Raw genomic sequence first — 26480 nt, forward strand, 5'->3', positions numbered from 1 at the left:
GAAAATATGTCAAAAAAAAAGTCTGTGTCGTTTTCTGCAGAACTTAATGCAGTATGCACGAAGTAAAGAAATGAAGCTGACTGGATCCTAGCAGAAGGAGAGATGAAATTTTTGTTGATTTGAATGGTGAAGCTGATGGTGGTGCAGGCTGGGGGAGGGGTTGCTGAGGCTGGCATGTGTCCAGTCTGAAATGCCCATCAGACGTCTAAACAAGGGTAGCAAACCAACAACTGGGTGCGCAAGATAAACTACAGATAGAGTTTATATAGAGGTAAACTACAGATAAACGACTACAGATAAACCACTGGGAGCCTTTTACCTCGCTGCTCCAAAGAAAACGATGAAGAGAGTTCGAACAAGAAAACACATAGAGAGGTGTTTTAATTGTACAGAAAGGGAGAATCTACTTTTTAAAACACAGAAAAGCAGTTTGGAATCGTTGGTGATAAGTGGAGTCAGGGAGACTCACTAGAAACTCAGCAGTCAAAGTCTTTGCTACGATCATCAAAGTCTTGCACACTCGGTATATGCTGGGGACCATCTCAAACTTCTCTGGTCCTGTTAAATGTTGGGTGGTTTTTTATCTACACACTGTTGTCTAGGTAACCCACCTTCCCCAAAGACCACCTGGCAGAGCTCTCCCAACAGTCTCCCCAAGTCCCCACCTCCTCAACTTCTGCAGTCTGCCTCTGGGCCAGCATGTTCTTAGACCCTCCAAGTTATCAGGTTCTGTGACCTCTGATATTCATTTGGTAACTTGGTTCTTAAAAGGCACACCGGCAGCCAAAGGGAACTGCCTGAGTCTAGGGTTAGAGAAGTTATCATAGATAGCTGCAATCTGTGCGGTCCGTGAAGTGGGTTTTAAAAAAAAAATCTCTCCTCAGATTCCTGAAATTCCACTACTATTATGAAAGATGGAAGCAAAAGCCTAACTTGACTTTGGATGAGCAGTGCTGGGGAGAAGGAAGAAACTATAGATAAGAAAGGAGAGGAGTTGAAAGACCAGCAATACCACACACACACACACACACACACACACACACACACACACACACACACACCACGGTGCGGGCAGGGGACAGGCATGCATTCAGGCAGGTACACATTTTGTTAGTGTGAGTTCCATTTGACCCACTCGCAACCTGGAGCACCTAGTAGGCCAGGAAATGAACACATTCGTTCTCACTATTGCACAATTTGAGGAAGCAAACCCTCCCTCCATCAATAAATAAATAAATCTGAAATTAAAAAGTAAAAGGCCATCTCTGAATAACCTTAATTTACTCTCCCAGGAATCACTTCTTGAGATTAAAAAAATATATTAAGCCATTTCTGTAGAACCTAAAAAAAAAAAAACCCTCTATGGGGGTGATATTTGGCATCATGTCTCAAATCCTTGTGAATCTGAAGACAGAGGGGCCGACCACAGAGAACAGCTGAACACCCCCAGACCCCAACGCCGAGGGGCGCGCTTTCCCGCGGGCTGCAGCCTGGGCTGGGCGCTTGCGCCTCCCTCTCTCTCCTCCGCCCTCCTTCGCCCTACTTCTCCTCCCTTTCTCCTCCTCCTGTGGCTGCTGCTGCTGCCAGACCTCGCCATTTCAGACCCACCGGGCGGCCCTCCCCTGCGCACTCCTTCACTGCCAGGGCAGGAGAGCGGCGCGGTCCCCCGCAGGTAGGAGCCCCAAAGCCGAAGTCGCAGGGTGCGCGCTGCTCCCGCGGTGGCTGCACCAGGGAGTGTGGTGGGGTGACCCAAGAACTATCACAGTCTGTGCAACCGGGCAGAGGAGAGGGAGGTGGAGGTGAGGGTCTGGGAATGCAAACTGTCAGCCTATGCCAGTACTTGGGTGACATCTGTTGGGATGGGCAGAGTGTGTGCACGGGCTACCAACCCCGAGAGTTTTGCTGGTGACCATGGTCTCCAAAGTTCAGCGACGGATGTGCAAGATCTGAGAGGCACCTGGATTGCGCAGCGCCTGGGTGAAAACTGAAGCATTCAGCGATTCACGCTGACAGGCGCCTAGTAGTTTACATCTAAGAAAGCGGAGCTCAACTCCCTGCAGGCACCAAACCAGGCACCCAAAAACCGGTACCCAATGTTGCGGTGCAGTCCGATGTCCGAGCCTACGCAGCCTAGACTAGTGTGTAGCACATTTTGAGACCTTGGGACGAAGGGACAAGGGATCAGTGACTTTGAGTGGCTGATCTCTGATGCCCTGAGTTTAGAAACAAAATTGAGGGCGCGATGGAAAAGGTGCTTCAAGAGAGGGGACATGAGAAGTAGCCCTGCGGGGAGTGAGAAGCTCTGTGATAATTTCTACCAGAAACTTGGAGATCGCTCATCTAGTTTTGTTTGGGTATTTTGGACTTTTGGGGTGCGGTGTGCGGGGGGGGGGGGGGGAGAAAGTCTGAGGCCATATTTGTTTGCAGGTATTTTTACTGAGCTGGGTAAGAGCTTCACTAGCTAGAGGTGAACCATGTGGGTATTCTAAGATTCCACAGAACAGACAGGTGCTGCCCATTTTCTCCTCCGCGGGGGAGAACGGGGGTCGCACAGTCGTCATATTATACAACCCCTTTTTGACTCCCGTTTTGGAGCCTAATGCGTAGGTGCGGTATAAATAGACGCTGAACATCCTTGGTTCAGGATGAATGAAAAATAATAAATGAGGTGCTGCAGTTTCTCCTCTCGGTGGCTGGGGGCAGGGGTGAGAAAGCAGATTGGACGCTGGGTATCTTGGGCTCTCCACCCTCCCTCTCTTGCTTGTTTCTTCACTGCAGAAGTTTTGATTTTCCAGGCAGCAGACACTAAACATACCTTTGTGTTTTCCTTAGAAAGTCACGATGTTGCAAACCCTTTTCCTAACTTTGCTGACTCTGCTGATGGTCAAGTCACAGGACACCGAGGAAACCATCACATACACGGTGAGGGGCGATGGAATTTGAGATAAGTGTATTGAGTGGTAGGTAGTCTGTGACACAGCCTTTACCCACCTCTGCCAGGGGAAGAGCGCTGTGTTCTGTAAAGCAAAGTAACTTAAACACTTTAATATAACTCAGATTGGGGATTACTGATAAACTTTGGGTCCTTTCAAGGGTGCATTCAGATTCTCAGATGAGATGGGAAACAACATAGAAGGATTTGCGAAAGACCCGAAATGAGCACTTTCATATCTTCATCCGTGTAAGCTCTATGTTTCTATGACTCTCAGTGAATCGATGAGTTTGAGGAATTTGGAAGCCTGGGTACATGCAGATGAAATCAATGCATGCGAGGAACACTCAAGTCAAATAAGAATGTATCGGGTAAGGACACTGTCTCATCTGTGCCTGTGCCCACTGTCCTTATGGGTGATCTTTATTGAATTCATGGAGACTGTCACTTCAGAACCCTGCAAAGAGTTTCTCTGTCAGCAGGAGACAGCATTTGCTAACGAGGATTTAAAATACACTGTGTGCCTCCTGGGCTTGTAACCTCTGTCAGCATCTCTGGCATTTCTCAGTCAAATCTGATCAATTAATTAGCTGCACCAGTATAGCCAATGGTTGATAAAATATTTAAAACATCATCTGGCCCCACCCACTGCCCAGTGTGTGAGGAGAGACCAGGCCAGGGCTCACCTCACTGTGATGAGGTGCTGGGTCCGCTGTTTGGTGTTTTCTAACTCAGGGTTGTGAGATGAATGACATGTGTCCTGGGTTGAGTATATGAAAAACATATTTTTCTGCTTCTTTCCAATTTTTAAAATTAAGTAATCCTCCTAAAAAGAATGCAAATGTTTTTATAATAAAACTCAGAAGTGAGCTAATATCAATTACTAATAATAAACATTATCTCACTTTTGCATTATGTTATCCCTATAACATTATTGCCCATTCAGCAGATGTTCCTTTCTGCTGTTCACATCAACTGTTAACAAAATCGGTTAGTGAAAATACCTTGTTAACATGAAAATAAAGAAAAATGAAAACATACTGTTTATCTTCAAATGAAAATGTTTTGCTACTCAGGATAAACTCACTCCCTTCTAAGTAAGCTATTATTCATCTAATAAAAGAGTTTGCTCCTTTTTCCTGAGACTCTGTCCTAGAAATCACCGTGTAGACCAGCCTGGCCTTGCATGCATCATCTGTCCATCTCAATCTCCTAGGCAGTTATTACTGCTTTTAGAATTGCTTATCTTATACCTCCTCGTTTTTCCAATCTCCTAAATCTTATTTCTTTGTAGCAGAAAGCATCCATTGTGAGTTACAATCCTACAGTTTTAGGGTTGTTATTATGAAGGCCTTCCAGATAGGATGCCCTCTTTGTGCTGAGAGATAAAAGTCTATCCTCTTGTAAGATGTGTATGTCTAATAACTGATGTCTCAGAGAGCAGAAGTGATTAGCCAGGCTTAGTCACATCAGTGTGAACACAATCTCTGCTCCCTTGCAGCCAAGTGTGGGGTGAGTGGCGCTATCCTGTTGATGGTGGGATGGAAGAACAGAAAGGTTATCCACTTGATTGAAGGTTACACAGCCAGCAAGTAGGGAAACCAACTTTGTTCTAGGCAGACATGTTTCATAGTAGAGCCATATTTAATGCACTAATGTAATGTGATAAATACCTTACACTGCAAGTTTTCCTTATTCATCACGCCATCATCAAATGAACTGCCATCTTGACATGATTTGAAAGACTGGTATCTATAAAAGAGACAGTCTTATGTTCCCCTTTCATATTAGAGATAATTGGGTTCGCTAAACTACTATTGGACAAATATCTACATAAACAACCTTTTCACTATCAAAAGTGGTTAGAGTTATTGGTTTATTGAGACAATTCAGCCCTCTATGTTGGGGAAGATACTGTTGAAAACTACAAGGCTTCTAAACAAAATTATCATAGATTATACAAATCACCAAAGACATGGAAAGGCAAAAATGGTTAAGGTCAGTGCTAATGTAGAAGAGAATAACTTAATGTTGGCTCTCGATGGAGGTTTGAGATCAATTGTTATAGGAAGGCCCGCACAGCCTCTTGATGGAGGTTCTGAGATCGACTGTTATAGGAAGGCCGGCACAGCCTCTCAATGGAGGTTGTGAGCTCAGATTGTTCTAGGAAGGCCTGGCACGGTCTCTAAGACACGTGGAAGTGATTGTAGAGTGGATGGGGAAGAGGGACTGTGCATGTCTGAGTCATTGTGAGGTCATTGGTGGGGTTGTAAACCTGACCAGCGTGGCTACTGTGCACCAAATGTAAGCGTAAGGAATCTTGCCTCTTTGAGAGGCCAGGAAGGCTCACATGGTAATACAGACATGGAAGAGTGATAAGAGCTTGATGGTGGTGCCTTAAACAGTGTTAGAAAAACTGAGACAAATCAGTGTAAGGGATAATATGAGCTGAGTTTTCACCCTAGTAGGTTTCATGTGTCACTAAAACAGCTGACTTGACCTGGGTGCCTCCACCAGCCAGGTACATGCTAAGCATTTCTGTGCACAGTCAGTTCTCACTTCTAGTTAATGAATTTGTCTGCTCTACTTTTGTAGTCTGCCTGAAGCATCTTCTTCACTTTGACTTTCTCAGATACCATCTACTCAAACTCCTTCCTGAGTTTAAAAATTCTACCGAGGCTTCTTACCTTCTCTAGTGGTGTTTCTCAGATGTAATCTACAAACGACCTTCATGGCCATTGTCTGAAGTACTTCTCAGAGTATAATCTATAGACAACCTGCATAGCCATTGTCTGAAGTACTTGCCAAAGAATCAGATTCCAGGCATCCTATCTAGACTGACAGAGTCAGATCCTTGAGAGCCGAAGAGTCTCCTTCAACTAGCACACCAAGTGATTTGGAGGCCTAGTAAAACCTGGGAATCCTACGTTCAGGGTAGAATCTAGTTCCTCACTCTCAAGGAGAAGGAAGACTTCCTGGTTCAGCCCAGCTGGCCTTGCTGACCTCAAATCCAAACTTTTTGCCTCCTCAATAATTTCATGACTATGTTCATAGTGATCCCCATTCCTAGAATTTCCACAGCTCCCTAGGGAAAATTTGTCCTTCACTAAATCCTTGTTCACTCTCACTTTCTCTGCAAGAACTTTCCTCCTGTCTCCTTCCACACAAAAGCACCCCTAGCAAATCGGTATAACTCATTCCCTACCCACCTGCTCTTCTGGCCCATGAGCTGTCAGAGGAAAATGACAAGGTCTTCACCATCTTGAATTCCCAGGCCTGGGACAAAGCCTGGTGTGAGCAGCTGCTTGGTGGTTGTTCAGTGAAAACCTAGAGCTAGGGCCAGACCTGGGGGTGAACTCAAAGTCAGGATGTCAGGGAAGCTACATACTCGGTGACAAGTTTGGGGTTCAGAGTGTGGAGGAGATATGTAGGGGGCTTGCAGCGTGACTGAGGCTCTATTCTGAGAGCATTTCAGACCCTAATGCTATACACAGATAAGCAGCATCCTGCAGTCTCTCATGTGGCAGCCTGGGCAAGGTCCCTTCTGCACATACAGGTTTTAGAAAGAGGGGCTACCATGCATGTGGTTGATGAGTATTCCACAGTACACATGTGTGTCAGGCTGGCTCTGCTTCATGGGCAGCAGGGGAGGGGGGAATGTCTTGCATTTTTGCTGAAGGAATAAGATGTTGAGGGGAGAATCTTGAGGATGGGGCTTGGCACTTAGCTAACGGGCATTCATCATAAAGGGTGTGTCCCTAGTAACCCCTGATTGCTTGGAGTCTGTAAGCCTAGGGGAATGTATACAGAATGAACTATGAGTGTAAAAGGAAACAAAACCACATGGGCAGCAGTTGGTCCAGGTTCTAATGTTCCTAACTTTTTATTTATATAAAAAGAAATGAGGAATAACTTTCAATGGAGGGGATTAAGATACTGGACACCATGTTCAATCTGGTTGTCTCCTGCCGAGTGTGAGGGGGGCTATCCCAGAGTTAGAGGTAAGATAGCCTTTGGACCTGTCCACACTCATTGCTGAAGTGCTGGCAACACTGCTATCACTTGTCGAACAGCTTTTGAAGGAACATGAGAAATATTGTTCCATGTGTTCCATTGCCAGGAAGGTCATTCCTAGAATAGTCAGAAAGCTGGGTCTTGGGAGAGAGAAGTTGTTACTAAAGCTGTGATAGAAGAAATTCCTGAATCATCTTAATTAGTCACCATAACCTGGTTTGATTTTTGTCCTGTTCTTAATAGCTGATGCAAAAGTAGTACTATGTCCCATATTAAAATAATCAAAAACATAGTACATCTTTATCTTTTTTTCTCTTTTGGTTTTTCGAGACAGGGTTTCTCTGTAGCTTTGGAGCCTGTCCTGGAACTCTTGCTATAGGCCAGGCTGGCTTTGAACTCATAGAGATCTGCCTGTCTCTGCCTCCTGAGTGCTGTTTTTTTTAAGTAGGGGTGGGTATAGTAAATCCCCAGACTCACTAAAAGGAAGCTGATGTAGTTTGGCTGCCCTTCCCAGAGCAATGAACAGAGAGGTGACCCTGGAGATAGGGGCACAAGTTTCTCTGTTACCTATTTTTTTTTTGTTTTATTTTGGTTTGTTTTTGTCAAGAAAGGGTTTCTCTGTGTAGCTCTTGCTGTCTTGGATATAGCTCTGTAGACCAGACAAGCCTTGAACTCACAGACATCCACCTGCCTCTGCCTCCCAGGTACTGGGATTCAAGGCATGCACCACCATCACCAGTATAGAACATCTTGAAGTAAAGATAAAGTAAATGAAGAAAATAGTTGCTGTAATGTAGTCTAGAAAAGGTCATTTCAAATCTTTAGTTATTCCCAACTGTAGCAATTTGAATAAAAGGCAGAAGAGGAGAAATCTAAGTGGTTGGACTCAGTTACTATTTTTTTTAATTAGAAAAGGTTGGGATTTGGTTTAAGAGTTTGGATTAAATTATAGATACCCCACAAATAGAGTTTCTTTCAGAAGATTTAAAATAAATTTTGGTCAATTTCAAATTAGATTTCTTTTATCCTTTTCAAAGACAGTGAAACATTTGAGATGTTTAAAGATGTAAAGTTAGTCCAAGTAGGGTAAGGGGTCTGAGTAAGTAAACAGCTACATCAAAAGCATGATTTAATTAAGGATACAATATAATATTTACCTTAGTATTAGGAATGTACCAAGCTAAATTTCAAGTGTCTTTTACAGATAGCAGAAATGAAGAAATAAGGAAGCACAAGGCTCTCCCTCTAGACTGGAGGGCTCTTCTTTTGCTTAGTGAAATCTTCTCATCATCTTCACTATCCACAGGCAAAACTCACAATTTGCTGATGATAGCTGTTTATTGAATTAGCCCTCTGGAGGACTGAGGATCATAGTTACAATAAAAATTCATATAAGGGGTCAAATTAATAAGTAGATTTAATTATTTGTCTACCAGAGTAAGTTTGATAATTAGTATGTAACTTAGCAGGAATATCTCAGTAGTAAGACTCTTTCACATCAGAACCTTTCCTAGTGTTAAGACAGTACCAGCAAGTGAAGGCTTCATACAATAGGAAAACATGTTTACCATTTGAAGAAATCAAATCACAGATTTTAAATATCTCACTTACTATAATAAAATTTTTGGACAGTGAGATTTTCGGTAGGTAAAGGCGCTTGCTGCCATGCCTGACAAACTGCATTCAATCCCAGGTTGCATTTAGTAGAAAGGGAGAACTGAGCCCCCAAAATTTTCCTCTGACTTCCATACATGAACCATGGCACACATGAGCCTACACACATATGCATAAATAAATAAATTAAATAAACCCCAAATCTAGCTTTTGTAAGTATTATTAAGAGAAAAACTAATACTTCAGGAAGCTAGAGGCTGGGGAGATGGTTTAGTCATCTGCCATGCAAGTGTGAAGACAATCATTTGGATCCCCAGAACCACATAAGTGCTGGGCAAATGTGTCTATAATATCAGCACTGGAAAGAAATACCCATAAGTTCCCCAGAGCAGGTGGGCTAGTGGAACTACCCATATCAGGGAGCTCTGGGTGTTATTGAGAGAGTCTGCATCCGTCATAAGGTAGACTAGAGATGGTGGTGAGACTACCCATATCAGGGAGCTCTGGGTATTATAGAGAGACTCTGCCTCATTGAATAAGGTAAACAAATAACTGAGATCATTCATGGCCTCAGCTTCCGGCTCCCACAAACATGTATGCACGCACACATACACCTACACATGAGCAAACTTACACACATACATGCATACCACACACACATGAAAACAGTAGAATTAAAGCATATGCTTCAGGAAAACTTATTGTAACAAGATAGAGAACTAGAACATTGATTTTTATCTCGATACTTAGAGTTTTGGCCATAGCACTTATAATGAATTATGTTTCACCTACATTATAACCATCTTTCATAAATTTCCCATATAAAAATCTCTTGTCTAAAGACAATATCCTTTCTAACCTTTGTTATGAGCAAAGATTAAAATGGATTTATATATTTTGTATACATAACCTTTATGTCTCTTTTTAATTTGATGACTTTTATGCCTAATTTTTAATAAAATCTTGCAAACAACAATCTTTTAAATGAAAGCTGAATAAGTCATATTTGAAACACAGAAAGCATGCACGTTGTATCCAAATATCTAGCAGACATACGTATAGATAGCATGGAGATCACCTAAAGTCACTGTGAAAGAGAAGTTAACATTTATGATGTAAGCAAGCACAGGCCATTGTTTGTGAATGTCCCGTGTGTCTGAGCAAAAATCTCTGTGTCTTAAAATGTTTGAAACATATATACATACCCACCTGTGCGCATACTCATATCTTAAAATCAGGTACACAGCACTCAATTACAGTAACTACAGGTTCTATTTCGTTTTTTTTTCTTGGAATACAGAATGGCATCTAAATATAAGTGGCATACATGTGGCTCATAAGCCCAAGCCAAGAAACATAAACATGCAGCCCATAAACAAATGACACACACTTAAGTAACACGATTACATTCAACCCTGAGAAAGGCAGAGCATCCAGTGAAGTTCTGCATCTGAGCAGAGACGCAGGAGGCCCCTTGGCCTGGAGCCAGTTTGGGCAGTTTCAGCAACTGAGAGATACAGGGATCCAAGGGGTGGGGGAAGGACGCAGACCTTCATGTCTCGGGTGTGTAGTTCCTGGAGAGAAGGGGAAGGGAGAAGGTGTGACTGAAGAGAATCTGGAGACTACAGACAAAGTTTAGGAGCCTGCTGGTTGGACACAGAATGAAATTGCGTAGGAACCAGCAGCACCATGAACTGCCAGGTTCCGGAACAGCCCTGGAGGGAAATCCTGGAGGGCAGCCCACAGGGAAAGGGAAGGCCCTGAAAAGAATGTTCACGTGGAGACCAGAAAAAAAGGGCCGGAAGCAGAGAAACAGGAAGAATTCGCAGAGAAGCTCTCTCACAGGGGAGGAGGGGGCAGCAGTGAGCCACTTTGAGATCCGAGGAGCTGGGGTCAAAGGAAGAGAATCTGGAGACACCGATTTAGGAAAAATAAGCGCTATTCTCATGTGATTAGAGCAGGGTGTCTGTCTAGAATAGAGGAAGATTTGTTATCTCCCGCAGAGAAACGCTGCAGTTTCCGGCCAGTCAGAAAAATAGGCTTCATGGAGTGGAATTTTAGTAGCATGATGGCGTAAGCATTACGTGGGTGGCAGAGAGGAAAGCCCTTCCTACGGTCGAAAAGGACTCTGGGAGCAGACCCTTTAACTACTTGCCAGTACAGCCTGGAAGAGTTCTGACATAAAATAGAAAATCTGTTAAGAGGTTTCCAGCATCCATCTTCCTTCTGGGGAAGGAAGTTGTCAGAAAGAGTAAGAGTCCATTGCTTTAGGGCTATGGAGTCCAGTCCAAGTTCAGGGGAGCACCTGACCCAGAACCAAGTCAGCAGACAGTCAGAACTCCTGGTGAACCCAAAAACCTCCCCAATGGAGACCAGAGGACAGTGTAGGGATGGAGAAAGCAGCAGCAAGGGTAGAGCCCCCCCCCAAAGGGTGATCTTCTTCAGTGGTACCCCCTTCTAGTCACAGCACTGTCGCAAATGTTTTAATATCTGGAATTTGAGGAGAGATGCTGAGATAATTAATGGGAGAGACATTAACAGACAAATACAAGGCATGAGGGAAGCTCTGAGATCCAAGGACCCCTGCCACAGACAGACAGTCGGGGCTCTCAGGAGAGCTCAGGCCCACGTGGCAGAGCGAAGGGTCCCTTCAGATGTGTTTCAGAGGAAGGAGAAGGGCTGCAGGCCAGGTCGTTGATGAGTAGTCCATAGTACACAGTGGCTGTCAGGATGTCTCTGTTACCCAAGGAGGTCAGAGAGGAAGGAGTGTTGCGGTTGGGAAAAGAATGTGTGACCTAGATGATGGGGGTCGAGTTTACTTGACTTGAATCAACCACGTGGGGCGTGACTGAGAAGCCCAACAGCTTGAACTAGGCTCCACTAGCCTGCGGAGAGGAACAGCTATGTTGTGCACAGGACCTGAGCAGCAGTGGGCTGGGTTCTACCACACAGCTCCTCAGGAAGAGTTAGAGCGATGCAAGAATTCAGGATGGGAGAAAACAGGGAGCCCAGTGGACTTTTTTTTTCAATCTTGGTTTTGGTTGTTTTTTTTTTTTTTGTGTGTGTGTGTGTGTGAAGTTTATAATGCAAAGTGAGGAGGGAGCGACAAAAAATATCAGTCAGAAATTCAGAAATATTTGGGGTGAGCAGTCTTGAAAGAGAGAAAGGAATTCTAAGAAGATGTTGATGGACAACTGTCCCAAACACACCATGGAATCAGGCCAACTGAAGGAAAAGAAGGGACCCCTAAGCTGCCCGTTAGCCATATGTGTCTTAGGAGAATGTGGAACTAACTGCCCATCTCGTTTCTCTAGGGTTGCAAGCCTCAGATAGCCCTTTCACAGTAGCTTCTTAGGGAAGCCATTCATTGTTTCCTGGCTCCATGTCTGGTATTTTCTTTACAGCAATGCACCGACGGATATGAGTGGGACCCCGTAAGACAGCAGTGCAAAGGTAAGCTTGCTTCAAAGCCTCGCTGTCCACGAACAGCTCCCTGTCTCCGTCTCACGCATTTCCCTTCCTAGTCCTTGCTTGCTAACCCACACTCTATCCACTGAGAAGCTTGCTGACTTATTTTATCACTGACTACAGATATTGATGAATGTGACATTGTCCCAGACGCTTGCAAAGGTGGCATGAAATGTGTCAACCACTATGGAGGATACCTCTGCCTTCCTAAGACAGCCCAAATTATTGTCAATAACGAACAACCTCAGCAAGAAACACCAGCCGCGGAAGTACCATCGGGGGCCGCTACCGGAAGCATAACTGCCAGTAGCGTGGCAACCAGCGGTGTGATGCCTGGAGGCGGTGTGATAGCCAGCGCCACTGCCGTTGCTGGCCCTGAAGTACAGACCGGCCGAAATAATTTTGTCATCCGGAGGAACCCAGCTGACCCTCAGCGTATGGCTACCAACCCTTCCCACCGGATCCAGTGTGCAGCAGGCTACGAGCAGAGTGAGCATAACGTGTGTCAAGGTGAGCGTGCGTGACGTGTACTGACAAGTAAGTTCTTGCCCAAGGGCACCTCCTGGTGAGGATGTAATAGCTCACATTGATCAAGGGCTTCCCACACAGGACAGGGTGATAAGTGCCTTGTCCACAGTAGCATATACCATCACTGCAATATTCCCAAAAGATACTTGCTCGTGAAGTCATTATTATTATTTTACAGATGAGGAAGCTGTGCCTTCGAAACTTCACCAGTGGTTCCCAACTCACTGCTCTATTTATAATCACTTAGGAGCCTTTTAACGCTTCTCAGTGGCCAAGCCACGCCCTAGCACAATTAAACAACACTCCCTCAGGATGAATTCCAGGCATCAATATTTCTTTAAAGCTCCCAGTGCGGTTCCAGTATGCAGCCAAGTTTGAGAAGTGGAGGTCACAGGTGTTAGGTACAGAGCTGGTTTTTAAGCCCAAGCAGGGAGGTGCCAGAGTCATGGCTGTTGGGCGAGGGGTCCGGTTATTTGTTTGGAATTTGAAACTGTGCTGTTGACCTACTCCATAAATGTCCCCCTTTGGTTTCTTAACCTTTTTTTTTTTTTTTTTTTTTTTTTTGCCGTTGGAGTTACCACTAATTTATTTTCCCCAATCAGAGGAAATCTCCACCTTGGAGGGCAGCTCTGCATTCATGAGGCTGTTTCTTTTAAAGGTCTCATTTCAACACATTTTATTTCTGTTGCATGCACCACGGCACCATATGCCTGGGCTTCTCAGTTTATTTCCACAGAGTACACATCACTGCATATTGTAGAAACAGCTGAGGGGTCATGCTAGCAAGGCGATAAGAATCTTAGGCTTTGAAGATATGTACGATGTTAACTAACTGGACTGTGCTAAAAGATTGTTTGCTTATTCCTTCTTGGCAAATTCTCTCAGAACTGCTCGTGTGATGATTCTTTTATTGAGAACGGATTCTACGAGATCCCAGACTCCTTTCACATTGCTAGGGGATGAGTAGGTAGATCCCCTAGGATGGGCAGGCCTGTCATCACCATCCACACTGGGCAAGGGATGGGGCTTAGGAGCCCTGCCCTTCTGCCTGGTTGTGAATGAGGTCATGAATCTCTCAAGACGTAGTACCATCAAGCATCAGGGACATGGTCTCTTTCCTAGTGGTTTGTTCTGTCTTCAAAATAGAAACAGGAGCTTTTCAATGGCTTCTAAGTTAAGTGAGGAATCCACCCTGTTCTGGTTTTTATTATTTGATATTTTGTGGGCAAATTTTAAGTCACCCCACATCAAGAGCAAACTCATGCAGTGACGGTGTCACCTTTCAGGGGACCTCAGAAGAGCATCTGTTTTTTGTTACTGTCATGAGTCAGAATTCCAGTATTGATGATAAATGCTTCAGCATCTGCTTGGTATTTTGGTATCTAATTTAGAATTATGACAATGAGATAAACTGATGAGGTTATATGAGAATATATGTATTCGGATGAATACTGGTGGAAAAATGCCTTCAGTTTGTTTCAGATATTCCATCTTTTAGCTGAGTTATTTAAATACATTAACTTGAAAGTTTTGGTGGTATTTTATCTGAAATAAAATATCTTTGGTGAAGTTGTTTAGATTTTTACATTCATTCTGAGTTACTTTTAGCCCTTTGGGTATTGTATACTTTAATGATACCTGGGGGAAGAACAGATGAATAGTGGGCTATTTATCAAAGTAGCTCATGGTTCATCATTAATACTTCTGGCTGAATTCAGGACCAATGTCTAAAACTGAATGAAGACATTTTAGATTACAACAATTCCAAAACATACATCAGGTATAGTAGAAACACACTTGTGAACAGTGAAAATCAGATCCTATGTAATTTTCCTTTAAAATAGTTAGACTAGTTACCTGTGTTTCTATGTCCTGGGGTGGGACCCCTTGAAACTTTCCCCATCCTTGTTAGCATGCTCATTGATATTGCCGTTGTTCCAGTCTGGCTTGTTCAGCCATTTCTAGGAGACGCTGTTTGACAGCAGATGCCCTGGTGTTCTGGCTTTAGCAATCCTTTCGCTGTCGCTATCCCCACAGCTCCGGGAACTGTGATGCAGATGTGTCTGTAGGTGTAGTAATAGGGGCGGCGGCGGGATTGCGTCCCCCAAACCCAAGCCACCTGCCCGGCTAGCTTATGCCCCGAAATAATTACACGGACACTGTATTCTTTTAAACACTGCTTTGGCCCTTAGCTCTAGCCCTTACTGGCTAATTCTGATATCCCAATCAACCCATCTCTAATAATCTGTGAGCACCGGTCTTACCGGGAAGATTCTAGCCTAAGTTCATCCTGGGTCGGAGCTGGGGCATGGCGTCTCTCTGAAGCGTCTGCTCTGGAGAGGAGAGCTGCGGAGTCTGACCTCACTTCCTCTTCCTCCCGGCATTCTGTTCTGTTTACTCCACCCACCTAAGGGTGGGCCTATCCAATGGGCCTAGCAGTTTATTGCTTAGCTAATGAAATCAACAGATTGATATATGACACTCCCCCATCATGTAGGTGCTAGGCTCACCACAGTATGTTGACCTCTGCATCGTGTCCAGTTGTGTTTTTCTCTGATAGTCTCCATTTGCTCTAAGGTGAAGAGTGGTAACTACACTTACCTGTGTAAGGATAAGATTTGGAGTGTAGTAAGGAATTGTGTTGGACTAACCAAGTGATGTAGTTGATTCTTTCCTAATACGCATAAGGTCACTAGCCCTGGGAAGCTGGCCAGGCTTATAGGATTGGCATGACTTTCCTCCTGTTGCATGGGCTTTAAGTCCCATTAGACAGCTGCTGGTTACCACCAACATGTCAGCATCACATACTGCATCTTTATGGGTGTCTTTCTGATCATTGCCATGGTTCCTAGGTGCTGCACCTGGGTAGAACTGTTTAATTGCTACACTCCCTTGGAAGCTTGCATAGTATTGTCTGTACCATGAAGGCGAGACAACAGGAAAGAGGTTTTCAGGTCAGATCCAGCTTGAGTCATCTGGGTCATGTGCCCTCAACGTATGGTGTTTTCATCAATGGAAGCAAACCTCAAGTCCTAAGAGGCAACCAATGGCTACATTAATAATCTATATCTTTTAGGAATCACTTGGACTACCATGACCAACCATTCAAAAGGAGGTTTCTTTTTTTTTAATTTATTTATTTATTAAAGATTTCTGTCCCTTCCCCCCCACCGCCTCCCATTTCCCTCCCCTTCCCCCAATTAGGTCCCCCCCCTCATCAGCCCGAAGAGCAATCAGGGTTCCCTGCCCTGTGGGAAGTCCAAGGAACCCCCACCTCCATCCAGGTCTAGTAAGTTGAGCATCCAAACTGCCTAGGCTCCCACAAAGCCAGTACGTGCAGTAGGATCAGAGACCCATGGATGAATATAGCAGACAAAAGGAGGTTTCTTATACCCAGTTACCAAGGTTTTTGTTCGTCTGTGATTCTTATGGGGAACACTGCAGTCAGAGTGGTTTAACTTCTTTTAAGACACACACACATACACACACATATAGGCATACACAGAGACACACATACAGACACACACAGAGAGACACACACAGACACACATAGACACACACAGACATGCATAGACACACACAGAGAGACACACAGACACATACAGATGCAGGCACACAACCACACTCAAGCACTACAGACACATACACACTCAGACACACATTCAGAGAAAAACACACAGACACACACACAAAGAGAAACACAGAGACACACACACTGATGTATATTCTGTATAATTTTATGTAAATATAAAATGATTCATTGAAGTTTATCAAGCGACTTTGGTGTTCTTTGTCCTTCATCCCTCCTTCTTCTGTACTGACCTCCCTCCTCCCCAGTTGGGGTTCCCCTCTTCACATCACCTGTATCCTGCTATGAGCTTCCAAGCCCAGCACCCTTCCACCCCACACTCCCACCACCTGTGGTCACTGTGGCTACTCTAGGTCCTGTCCTCCTCTATGGGGATTGGGACTAGGAACCACAGATGAAAGAGAACATGTTCAGGAGCTTTTTGGTCTGGTGTCCTTACTCAGTATAGTCTTTTCTAGGTCTATTCTCTTACCTAAAAACTTTGTGTTTTCATTTTTCTTTGTAGGTAAATAGTATTCCAGTCTGTTTAAGAATCACATTTTTATCTCTATCCATCTATTGAAGAACATTTAGGTTGTTTCCACTTCCTGACTATCAGGGATGAGCCCCCTTTTCATTAACCAACTGAGAGTGGGTAACCCCCAAATCATAGACACACCACCAACAAAATGGACTCAGCAGGCTGTATTTATATATTGTGCATGTATATGTGACAATAATAACCAAAGAAAATAGGTTATCCTCTTGGGAGTGAGGGTAGGACTTGGGAGGGGTTGAGGGAGCATATCTGGGAGGGCCTGGAGGGTGGAAAGAAAAGAGGGAAGTGATATAATCTTATTTCAATTTAAAGCATCTCAAAAAAAACCTCATAGGAACAGACATATTTAATTAATAGAAAAGGGAAAAATATCTTTATAAAGCTATTAGTCACATATTAGGGTCCAGTTTCACAGTATTGTCACAGACATGTTATGTGCTCTTGGTCTAACTGGAAAGTTGTAGTCATTTAACTATTTTTCAGGTTACTGGATGAAATTTTATCTTACGTTTATTAAATTAATTAAAATACCAAAAGATATATTTAGACTATGTTACGAGGACTTTTGCATATTAAAATACAATAATTTTCAGTTCTCTGGGTAATTTTTAATTACAAATAAAAATTATTAGGCAGTTTGCTTATAGAAAATACAAATACTTAGCTATCTATTATATACACACCAAAGTATTCAATCTAAACTGTTTTAAATAATTCAGCAATTTCTAAAATTTGGGCTTGGGGATCTGTACTGGGCTTATGTACAAAAGCAATGTTAAAGGTTCTTTAATGACCTAAGGCTTAAATTGGATTTCTTCCCACCTCCCAATTTTGCAAAGTGCCCATAAATGTGGATTTACTTAATTGTTGACAAAAAGGAGTTATAATATGATAACAGCGGAATAATCTGTCTAGGGATCTGACTAATAGAAGTCCAGTCACACATGTGCCCATTGATTATTGAGCTAATCAAATATGCAGCCCCGCTCCTTCTAATTGCCTGCAGATGAGTGACGTCCTCAGTCCAGGCCAGCAGCATAAAATAGCGTTTCATAACAGTGCGAAAGTGTGAGGGCCTCTGCTTACAGCAACAGTGTGCCCCAAGGACCTAGATCCCTGATGTCACCAAGCCACTTGAGGAGCTCTTTGTTTTAATAAACCTCTCTGCTCCCTTTTAAATGCTGCACAAGTGTGTCCAGTAAGCCAAACACATTTATTATGACTGTCTGGATTAGGATAAATGAAAGCTACAAATGAATCTTAGTTGTACAAAAACTATTTCTTTTTTTCCACATATATTTTTCAATAGATATATATCATCGCATAGTCCAGAACTGAGAACTTCTTATGCAAGTGCGGTGGTCTCTATGGTGTTTCCTTTTTAAACAGTGCTTTCAAACGCACCGTGCCAATCACATGTCTAGTGGACCCACCATTAGATTTTTTTAATAAATATATAACCGATTATCTATGTATTAGCAGTTTAATAAAAACATGGAAGTCTTAGTTTTTTCCATGTGCATTTCCAGAGTTTTCAGTTTTGTGCAGAAGCGGAAGGCTTGAAATATGACACAACATCCAGAGATCGAGTCATGGCATTTTTTAAAGTAATTCTTGACAAAGGAGAGTTCAACAGGGGAGCCAGACATACTGAGAGTTGTAAGTGGCTGGCATTACCCTTACAGATACACAATAACATGGTCATTTCTGTGTTAAGTATCTGAAGTCCATGTGATATCGTCCACCTCAGAGACAACAGAAACTTGTCTGGAAAAGCAAGTTGGATGGGTAGGAGATGCATTAGAAGCCATAGATGGCTGACCTCTTGTTTTCCACATTGCTGTCCCTATGTGGTCATCCTCAAAGGAATGGAATTAAGAGGCACTAGTTGAAGTCAAGAAAGATTTTTTTTGTCATATAAAATTTTCTGAGTACAGCTTTGTAGGGGAAAATCATTTTGAAACTGGCAGAAAGAGAAAATACGAATTGTCGTATTTAAAGGAATGTGTGTGTTTAATTGAACTTACAAAAAACTGGGATATTTTGCCTTGCTTGTAAGAAAACAAAAGCTATTAACTTGGTCCTCTTTCACAGGGACAGCGACTAACCAATGAGAGAAACTAACTAGGCCATCAGGAATGAACTCAAGATGGTTCAGTAGCTAAAGGCACTTGTCCCAGCTCTAACAATCTGAGTTTGATCTCTGGGTCCATAACACTGAGGGAAAAAAAAAACTGACCCCAAAAAGTTGCCCTCTGACTTCAACATGCAGGCCATGGCGTGCACATGAAAGCCCAGGCACGTGCTCTCGTGCGCATGCGCATACTCCGGCATGTCACCTTCTTAGGCGTACAGACGAAGCCGCCGCCCTCTGTGTATTTATAGCTAAAATACTGTTTTGAAAAAGGAAGAAATAATTATGCATGTACTTATCTAAAATCCTCGAGCTAACACATTCCACTTCTTAGAGGCTACGGAAATATTCCTGTTATTTCTTTCCTTTTAAATGGATGTGATCTCATAACCAAAAGAACACTTATAAATTCTAGCCTAAACAGATGGCTCAGCGGACTTCACATTGTTTTTAACAGGCAACTCTCAAATGCTGCCCTTTGTTGATCTGACTGATGCTGCAAGGGTCTTTGGATGCTTGGGGTAGTTTTGTGAGGAAATGCCTGGGTATTGCTGCGTATAATAACACAGCCCAGTGAAGAGCTTTGATATAAGAAAACATATTTTGAAAAGGGGAGACTATAATTGTGTAAATTATGATATAAACCTAAAAAAATAGCTCAAGTAGAAAGAAAAATGGGCAATTAAACCTGATTATGTTTTTAATTGTCAATTAGTTTTGAGTATCTAAAATGTATAGCAGAAATTTGACTTTTAAATAAATGGATACATTGAAATAGAGATGTTTTCCTCCTAAACATAAAATATATTTTATTATTTTCTTTTCAAAATACTGTGGTCATTGAATTTCTAGTCAATTTAAGGTCATTTTAGTATGCATTTGTGAAGAATATATGTATATATTTGATTCAATAGCATTAAAAATTTTGTTATAATGGCCAGGCAGTGGTGGCATATATCTTTAATTCCAGAGCTGCTCTGAATTGGAGGACAACCCGGTCTATAGAGTGAGTTCCAAGAAAGCAAGGACTACATAGAGAAACTCTGTCTAAAAATAACAATAACAAAAAAAAACCCTTCATAAACATAACAATTGGGGTAAAGACTAGAAGAGATCAATATGATCATTCTCCTAAGAAAACTGTGCTATTGCAATCCTGACTCCACTGCTTCAAAAGTATGATCCCTAGACCAGAAGCAGCAAGCACATTTGGTCATTTTCTAGAAATGTGGATTTCTGGGTCCCACACCTACAAAATCAGAAAATTCTGGAAGTAGGCCCCAAACGCACACGGTAGTAATCCTGTGTTTCTGATACCTGCTTAAAACTGAGAACGAATGTTGTAGCTTAATCCTAGCTTTCAGGAAGCTGTGTGAGCCACATAAATCAGAAGACAGTATCAGAATCCCCATGGGATACAGTTAGCAGTAAAGGGAAAGCAAAAAACATGCATGCTGTGGTAGGGTAGGGTGCTACCGTATTTTCCTTCTCTTCCTGCTGCGATCACTAGCATGCGGTCGCAGGACCATAAGCCCCTGCTAGAATTGTATCCTTAAACTAAGGATGTGATAATGTGAATCTCAAAGCGAGGGAGTAAAGAGGGGAGCCCCGCATCTCTCTGTAAAGACTGAGGAGGTGAAGTCACATTGCCGGAGTGAACCTATAGTTGTGTTCTGGTTGGTTATGATGAGTGGCTCTCAGCTACATCTGTGACTTCTCTACAGATCCCCGTAAGCTCATGACACAGACTGTGGTGTGAAGCAGTGTGGTTTGGAGGCTCAGGGCACACTGGGCCACAGAGGGATGAAGGTGGCCTAGGCTTTGGCCGCAGAGCATCTTTCAGCTACCGAAGTAATAGGGAATCTTCCCAGTACCGGTTGTGCTGATGACTGTCCCACTCGGCTCACTCGCTGAGATAGCCGGCATTTCAAAAGTTCATTGTGTCTTCTTGTCGATATGAATTTGATCAAAGATGCGTTTCCCATCACAGGAGGAGATTCTTGTTAGGACAAGTTAACTCTTAATCCGTGGAAAGAATTTCCCTCTCCCCACATACAGGCAAAGCAGCAGGTTAGAGTAGAATTGCAAACCTGGGTAACTTCAAGAATGTGTAAAGGGGCTGGGTGGTGGTAGCAGCACTTGTCTTTAATCCCACTCGGGAGGCAGAGGCAGGTAAATCTGTGAGTTTGAGGTCAGCCTGGTCTACAAGAGCTAGTTCCAGGACAGACTCCAAAGCTACAGAGAAACCCTGTCTCAGAAAAAAAAAAAAATGTGCACGGGAACAGGCCAATTATCTCTTTGTCCAGCAGAAAACCCCAAGCTGTATTCTCTGAAACCAATGTTTCCTTTTGTAAGGATTGTCTTTTCACTTGTTGGCTACTGGCATGATTTTATTTTTTGAAGCCAAGGAGTAAACAAAATTTGTACCAAATGCGTTTGATTTTGCACGAATGTACAAATAAGCTATTCACACCACATCTGAAATTCATTAGCACACTGCCTTTTCCAGGAGGTAACTGCAAATTGCACACTCAAACCCAAAACTGATCAGGAAAACTGGAAACATTGGCAGCAGAAAACACTGTTGTTACAAGAAGTTAAAACAATTGCAGGTTTGTAGTTTGGCTCTAATTGATAGGTAAACATTCAGTGTAAGCACAGTGATGAAATACATGAAAGGAAGGCTAAGTACCAAGACGTTTGCAACAGCATGGAATTCTTAGTTAGTATGAATGGAGATTAAAAGAACAGAAAGACAGTGGGTCAATGTTGTATAATTGGGTGGAAAGTAGAGAAAGAGAGAGAGAGAGAGATTTCACTTCAATTTTAAAATTTTACCTACTCTTCAAATAGTTGCGCATTTATGCTAGTCCAGGCTAAGCAGTCAGTATTTCAATGAGATTGCCTAATTACAACACAAAACTATTCAACTAGTATTTGACAAATGCTGTCAAATCTGAGAACCAATTTCTATTGTTATTTGATAAAGTCAAAGTAGAAGGAAGGCATTTTGATACAATCAAAAGTAAAAAGAATGATCACAGTCTAATACTTAGAGAACTCAGCATAAATGATCCACGATTTTGCAAATGACGTTAAAACAGCCAACAGTTTAGCCAAGTAATCCATAGAACATCTCAAGTACCTGATTAACTGTTAAAAGTCAAAACAAAACTAGTTTGTGACACAGAAAATCTCACAATTGGCTAAAACACATACTCAGACCAAACACAAAAGTATACCCCAAAAAGCAAGGCCAAAGGTAAAAGCTCCTCCTTGGAATGGAGCATTTAAGAGAGAAGAATGTTGGAGTAGAGTTGGAAAAACGTAGAAATTAATATCCAAGCCTCAGAAAAAATGACCATCCTATAGCCAAGCAGAATAGTGAGGAACATTGAGTCTGGGTCCCTTTTGTCTCAGAAGGGGCACGGGAGGCTGCTTCCATAGGAATGGCATCAGTGTACCTCGGGAGGTTGTTTCCATAGGAATGGCGACAGTGTACCTCGGGAGGTTGTTTCCATAGGAATGGCATCAGTGTACCTCGGGAGGTTGCTTCCATAGGAATGGCGACAGTGTACCTCGGGAGGTTGCTTCCATAGGAATGGCATCAGTGTACCTCGGGAGGTTGTTTCCATAGGAATGGCATCAGTGTACCTCGGGAGGTTGCTTCCATAGGAATGGCATCAGTGTACCTCGGGAGGTTGTTTCCATAGGAATGGCGACAGTGTACCTCGGGAGGTTGCTTCCATAGGAATGGCAACAGTGTACCTCGGGAGGTTGTTTCCATAGGAATGGCAACAGTGTACCTCGGGAGGTTCTTCCGATAGCGATAGGAATGGCAACAATGTAACGAGGGACAAACCAGCTCCGAAAGAGCCTATGATGAGCTGGCTCCAGTAGCTTTCCCAGCAAAGTGCTCGTAACCTAACCAAACTCTGATAAACACCTTCCCGGGTCATTTCATTTAATATCCAAAGAGCACTAAAATGCTTTGTTTATGTACATGACCAATTTTTAATCACAGGCTCTAAGACCTCAGCTATCCTTGAAGATGAACCCATTGACTATTATTGTGTAAGGCTTATGTCCCAACCAGAAGTACTATAGAACCCAATGGAGTTATTTAAAAAGAATTTTTCATCCTTTAATGTAAGGCATCTTGGAGAATCTGTTCTATTTAAGCTTATCCACTGGGGGGGGATTCATAAAACCTCTTCTTTGCAATCCTGAATTGCTGTGTTTTAATAAACACTAGTAACTAAACAGGATGTTCTTTTCCTAGGAAAAGGAAAATTGGAACTATTGAAGCTATTTTCCAACAAACCTTTTCTGTAGTGACCTCAAGTCTGTATCAGATATACCCTTCCTCAAGCTAATAAAAACTTGGGTTGGTAAAATTTTAATATTCATGATATTTGAATAAAATAATCACAAGGATGGAAATTTTACCCAATATTTTATTGCATTTACTTAAATAATGTGTGGGTGCTGGTGTGCCATGGCACGTGTAGGAAGATCAAAGACAGCTGTCAGGAATCCGTTCTCTTCTCCCACATGTGTCTTGGGGATGGAACTCGGGTTGTTAGGCTTGGAGGCCAGAGACTTTATTCACCAAATCATCTCTCTACCCCTTTATTATTTTAATTTTTAAAAAATGTATAGGGCTAATGATGAAGCCCAGGTCTAGCATGTGACAGACAAGTAAGCTACAACTGACATATACCCCAGATGTGCTTTCATATATTTATTTTATTCATGTTTATGTGTGTGAATGGTTTGCCTACATGTATGTCTGTGTACCATATTCTGTGCACACCTAGTATCCTCAGAGGCCAGAAGAGGGCATTGAATCCCCTGGGACTGGAGTTAGAGATGGTTGTGAGCCACCATGTTGTCTGGGAACTGACGGCAGGTCTTCTGGAAGAGTAGCAAATATTCCTACCTGCTGAGTCATCCCTCCTGCTCCTGAGTTTTTATATTTTAATTGGCAAGTAATAAATCTATATGTTTTGAGGGCATGGTGTGATTTTTGATGGGTGTACTTATTATGGAATGATCAAATCAAGCTAAGTAATGTATCCATTACTTCACACACACTTTATGGTATGGATAGTTAAAATCTACTTCCTATACATTTAGAAATACACAATAAATTATGAGCCATACCTTCAACTTGTGGAAGAGATCTCAAAAACTCATTCTTCCAGACTAACTGAACTGCCCCTTTTTACCAGCGTTTCCTCGCCCCTCGCCTTCCCTACTCAGCATCTGGTCACCATATTCTTCTTTTTCTAAGTTTGGAATTTTCACATTTCACATATGTGAGATTTTGTAGTCTATCTGTAAGGCTCATAGATAGTCATGCGATTTCTCTGATAGCCCAAAGAAGCTCAAAACTCTTGAAGAAGGATGGCGCAATAAGAGAAAGGAGGAAGAAGGACAGCAGCTTGTCTCTGTGGCACATGTCCTTTGACCTACCTATGGCCCAGAGGCTGTCCTCTGCTTTTAGAGAGTTAAGAAAGATCACATCTGATCTCAATACGGAGTAGAAAACTGCAGGGAGGCAAGAAAGAATGCCAGGGTCTCAGGACCTCCAGAAGAGCTGAGACCTGGTACACTTACACAGTTGGCAAAGGAGAAACGAAGAAAGGAGAGAGCTATGGGCTGCCTCAGTGTCACTGGTATCCCACGTGCCCAGCTTACACAAGAACCACGACAGAACTTGCATATGCCTTTGTGCTTTATATGGTTAAGTCTAAAAATGCTCAGAGGTGAAGTAAGTTTTCACTCTTTGCAGCTGTGTGGGCTGTCAATGATCTAACTCTGCTCCCAGGAGGGAAGCCATGAAACATAATTCAAAATGAGAAATATCTCCTGTAATCCTATTCAGTGTCCTCTTTAGCTACCAAGTCCTTCACAACCTGGACTCAGGAAGAACTTCTATTGATGTCATTAGATGTCACCATTGTTCATAATTTGAGACCTAAAGAGATACCGTTGCATAAAATGGGTTTCTATCTTTTTATTTATCTGTTTACCATCTTTATTCCTGAGAACTTCGTGATGATGGAATATTCTAGAAGTTGTTGAATGGTCGTTAAGAAACTGACCTGTGTGATATAGATGTACCCTTCTTGCTTGGAGCCAATATATTCTAGAAATTTTTGCTTACATGTATGTACACATACAGACACCTGCTCCAGCACATGTCTGTATGCATGCATGCACAGAACATGCATTTGGCATTGTTTGCAGAAGGAAATTACACTTATAGGAGACAAGACTTCAGTCTTGCTCTTAAGATCTCAGTCAGAGTAACCTAAACACAGCCTCGCAGAAAACAGGACACCTTGGACAGCTACAGCATTAATTTGTTCAACCAAGAATTTCTGTAACATTTTCCCTAGAAGGGTCATCTACACAGAAATGAAGCTGATAAGGCACAACCCCTGGCTTTGTCATGACACATTTGTGATGCATTGGGATCATTGCTTTGTTAGTCTAAGAGACTCTTGGCAAAGAGAAAATGTTTGAGAAACCATGACATGGACTAGAAAATAATATTTTAGCTGGGTGTAGTGTTAAATCTCCAAATCCTTACATTCCTAGGCCTTTGGTAAATTACATAGTCAGAAGTAAGTTCTGAATGAAGATCTGCTCAGCAAACAAGACAGAAAATTCCAGTCATTCATAATGAATTAAACTTCACAGTAGAAAACTGTGGGCCCTTTTTGTTAAAATAGTTCATGACCTGTTGGAACATAATAGCCCTAATCCAGAGAAGAAGCCAGGCTGCTAAAGATCAACCTTTGTTTTGAGTTTTAGTTGTATAATCCCCTACCCCATCCCCACCTTCACCCCCATCCCCAGATTTGTTGATGGAGAAAAAGAGCTAGTGATAAAAGGAAGCTAAATAAAAAATGGAAATTTAATTGTGGTGCAATTTAAGATGCTAATGATAGTCCTTTTAAAAAGAGAAGAAAGAAAGAAAGAAAGAAAGAAAGAAAGAAAGAAAGAAAGAAAGAAAGAAAGAGATTATTTGGTGAATAGATCATTCAAAAAATAGTTAAATAGAAAACCTTTGTAAACTAGAACTCAATTCTAAGTAAAGTGAAAAACCTTCTCATTGACGTTTTAATCAAAACATGAAAGCAAATTGAGTAAACAAAGCAAGGTAGTCATTTTCAATAACCCAGCCTATCACAGGTGGTTAATTCCTCAAAAAGATTACCAGGATTATGCTCTATTAGAAAAACCTGGATAATTTGGTTATCATTGTAAAAACTAGCTACTTATAGTAGAAGAATATGGCATTGAAAAATTATTGCAAAATCTGCTTGTATTCTATATAATCAGAGATGGACAGACATACAAAAATGTGAATCCAGTACAATATCATTTCAGTCATGTAACATCCTTAGCAAACTATTGTTTCTTCTCTCAGATTTATAGTGTCCAGCTATATAGCTTATAGTGAATAATGGAAAATAAAGATCTCAAGAAAAAATACATAAACGATATTTTGGTGGTGGTGGTGTTTTGTTTTGTTTTGTTGTTTTTGTTTTGTTTTTGCAAAAATATGGTAGCAGTTGTGAGAAATTGGCCTTCCTCTTCCTTAGTGCAAGTCTTGAGTTTGAGTTTCCTTTGTAACAAAATAAGGAAA

General features: G+C 42.2%; 1 protein-coding gene across 1 annotated transcript in view; it reads left to right on the forward strand.

Annotated features, from left to right (window-relative positions):
• The first annotated feature begins 1521 nt into the window (after positions 1–1521).
• The window catches only part of Efemp1 (EGF containing fibulin extracellular matrix protein 1), a 65418-nt gene continuing 40459 nt past the window's right edge, over positions 1522–26480 (forward strand). Inside the window, exons 1-4 of the mRNA XM_075942442.1 lie at positions 1522–1672; positions 2833–2922; positions 11965–12013; positions 12152–12538. Of these exons, the coding sequence (XP_075798557.1) occupies positions 2842–2922; positions 11965–12013; positions 12152–12538 (517 nt within the window). The 5' untranslated portion in view covers positions 1522–1672; positions 2833–2841. The remainder of the gene's footprint in view (positions 1673–2832; positions 2923–11964; positions 12014–12151; positions 12539–26480) is intronic.

This window comes from Microtus pennsylvanicus, chromosome 12 (assembly GCF_037038515.1).
Source record: "Microtus pennsylvanicus isolate mMicPen1 chromosome 12, mMicPen1.hap1, whole genome shotgun sequence".
NCBI classification, from domain to species: domain Eukaryota; kingdom Metazoa; phylum Chordata; class Mammalia; order Rodentia; family Cricetidae; genus Microtus; species Microtus pennsylvanicus.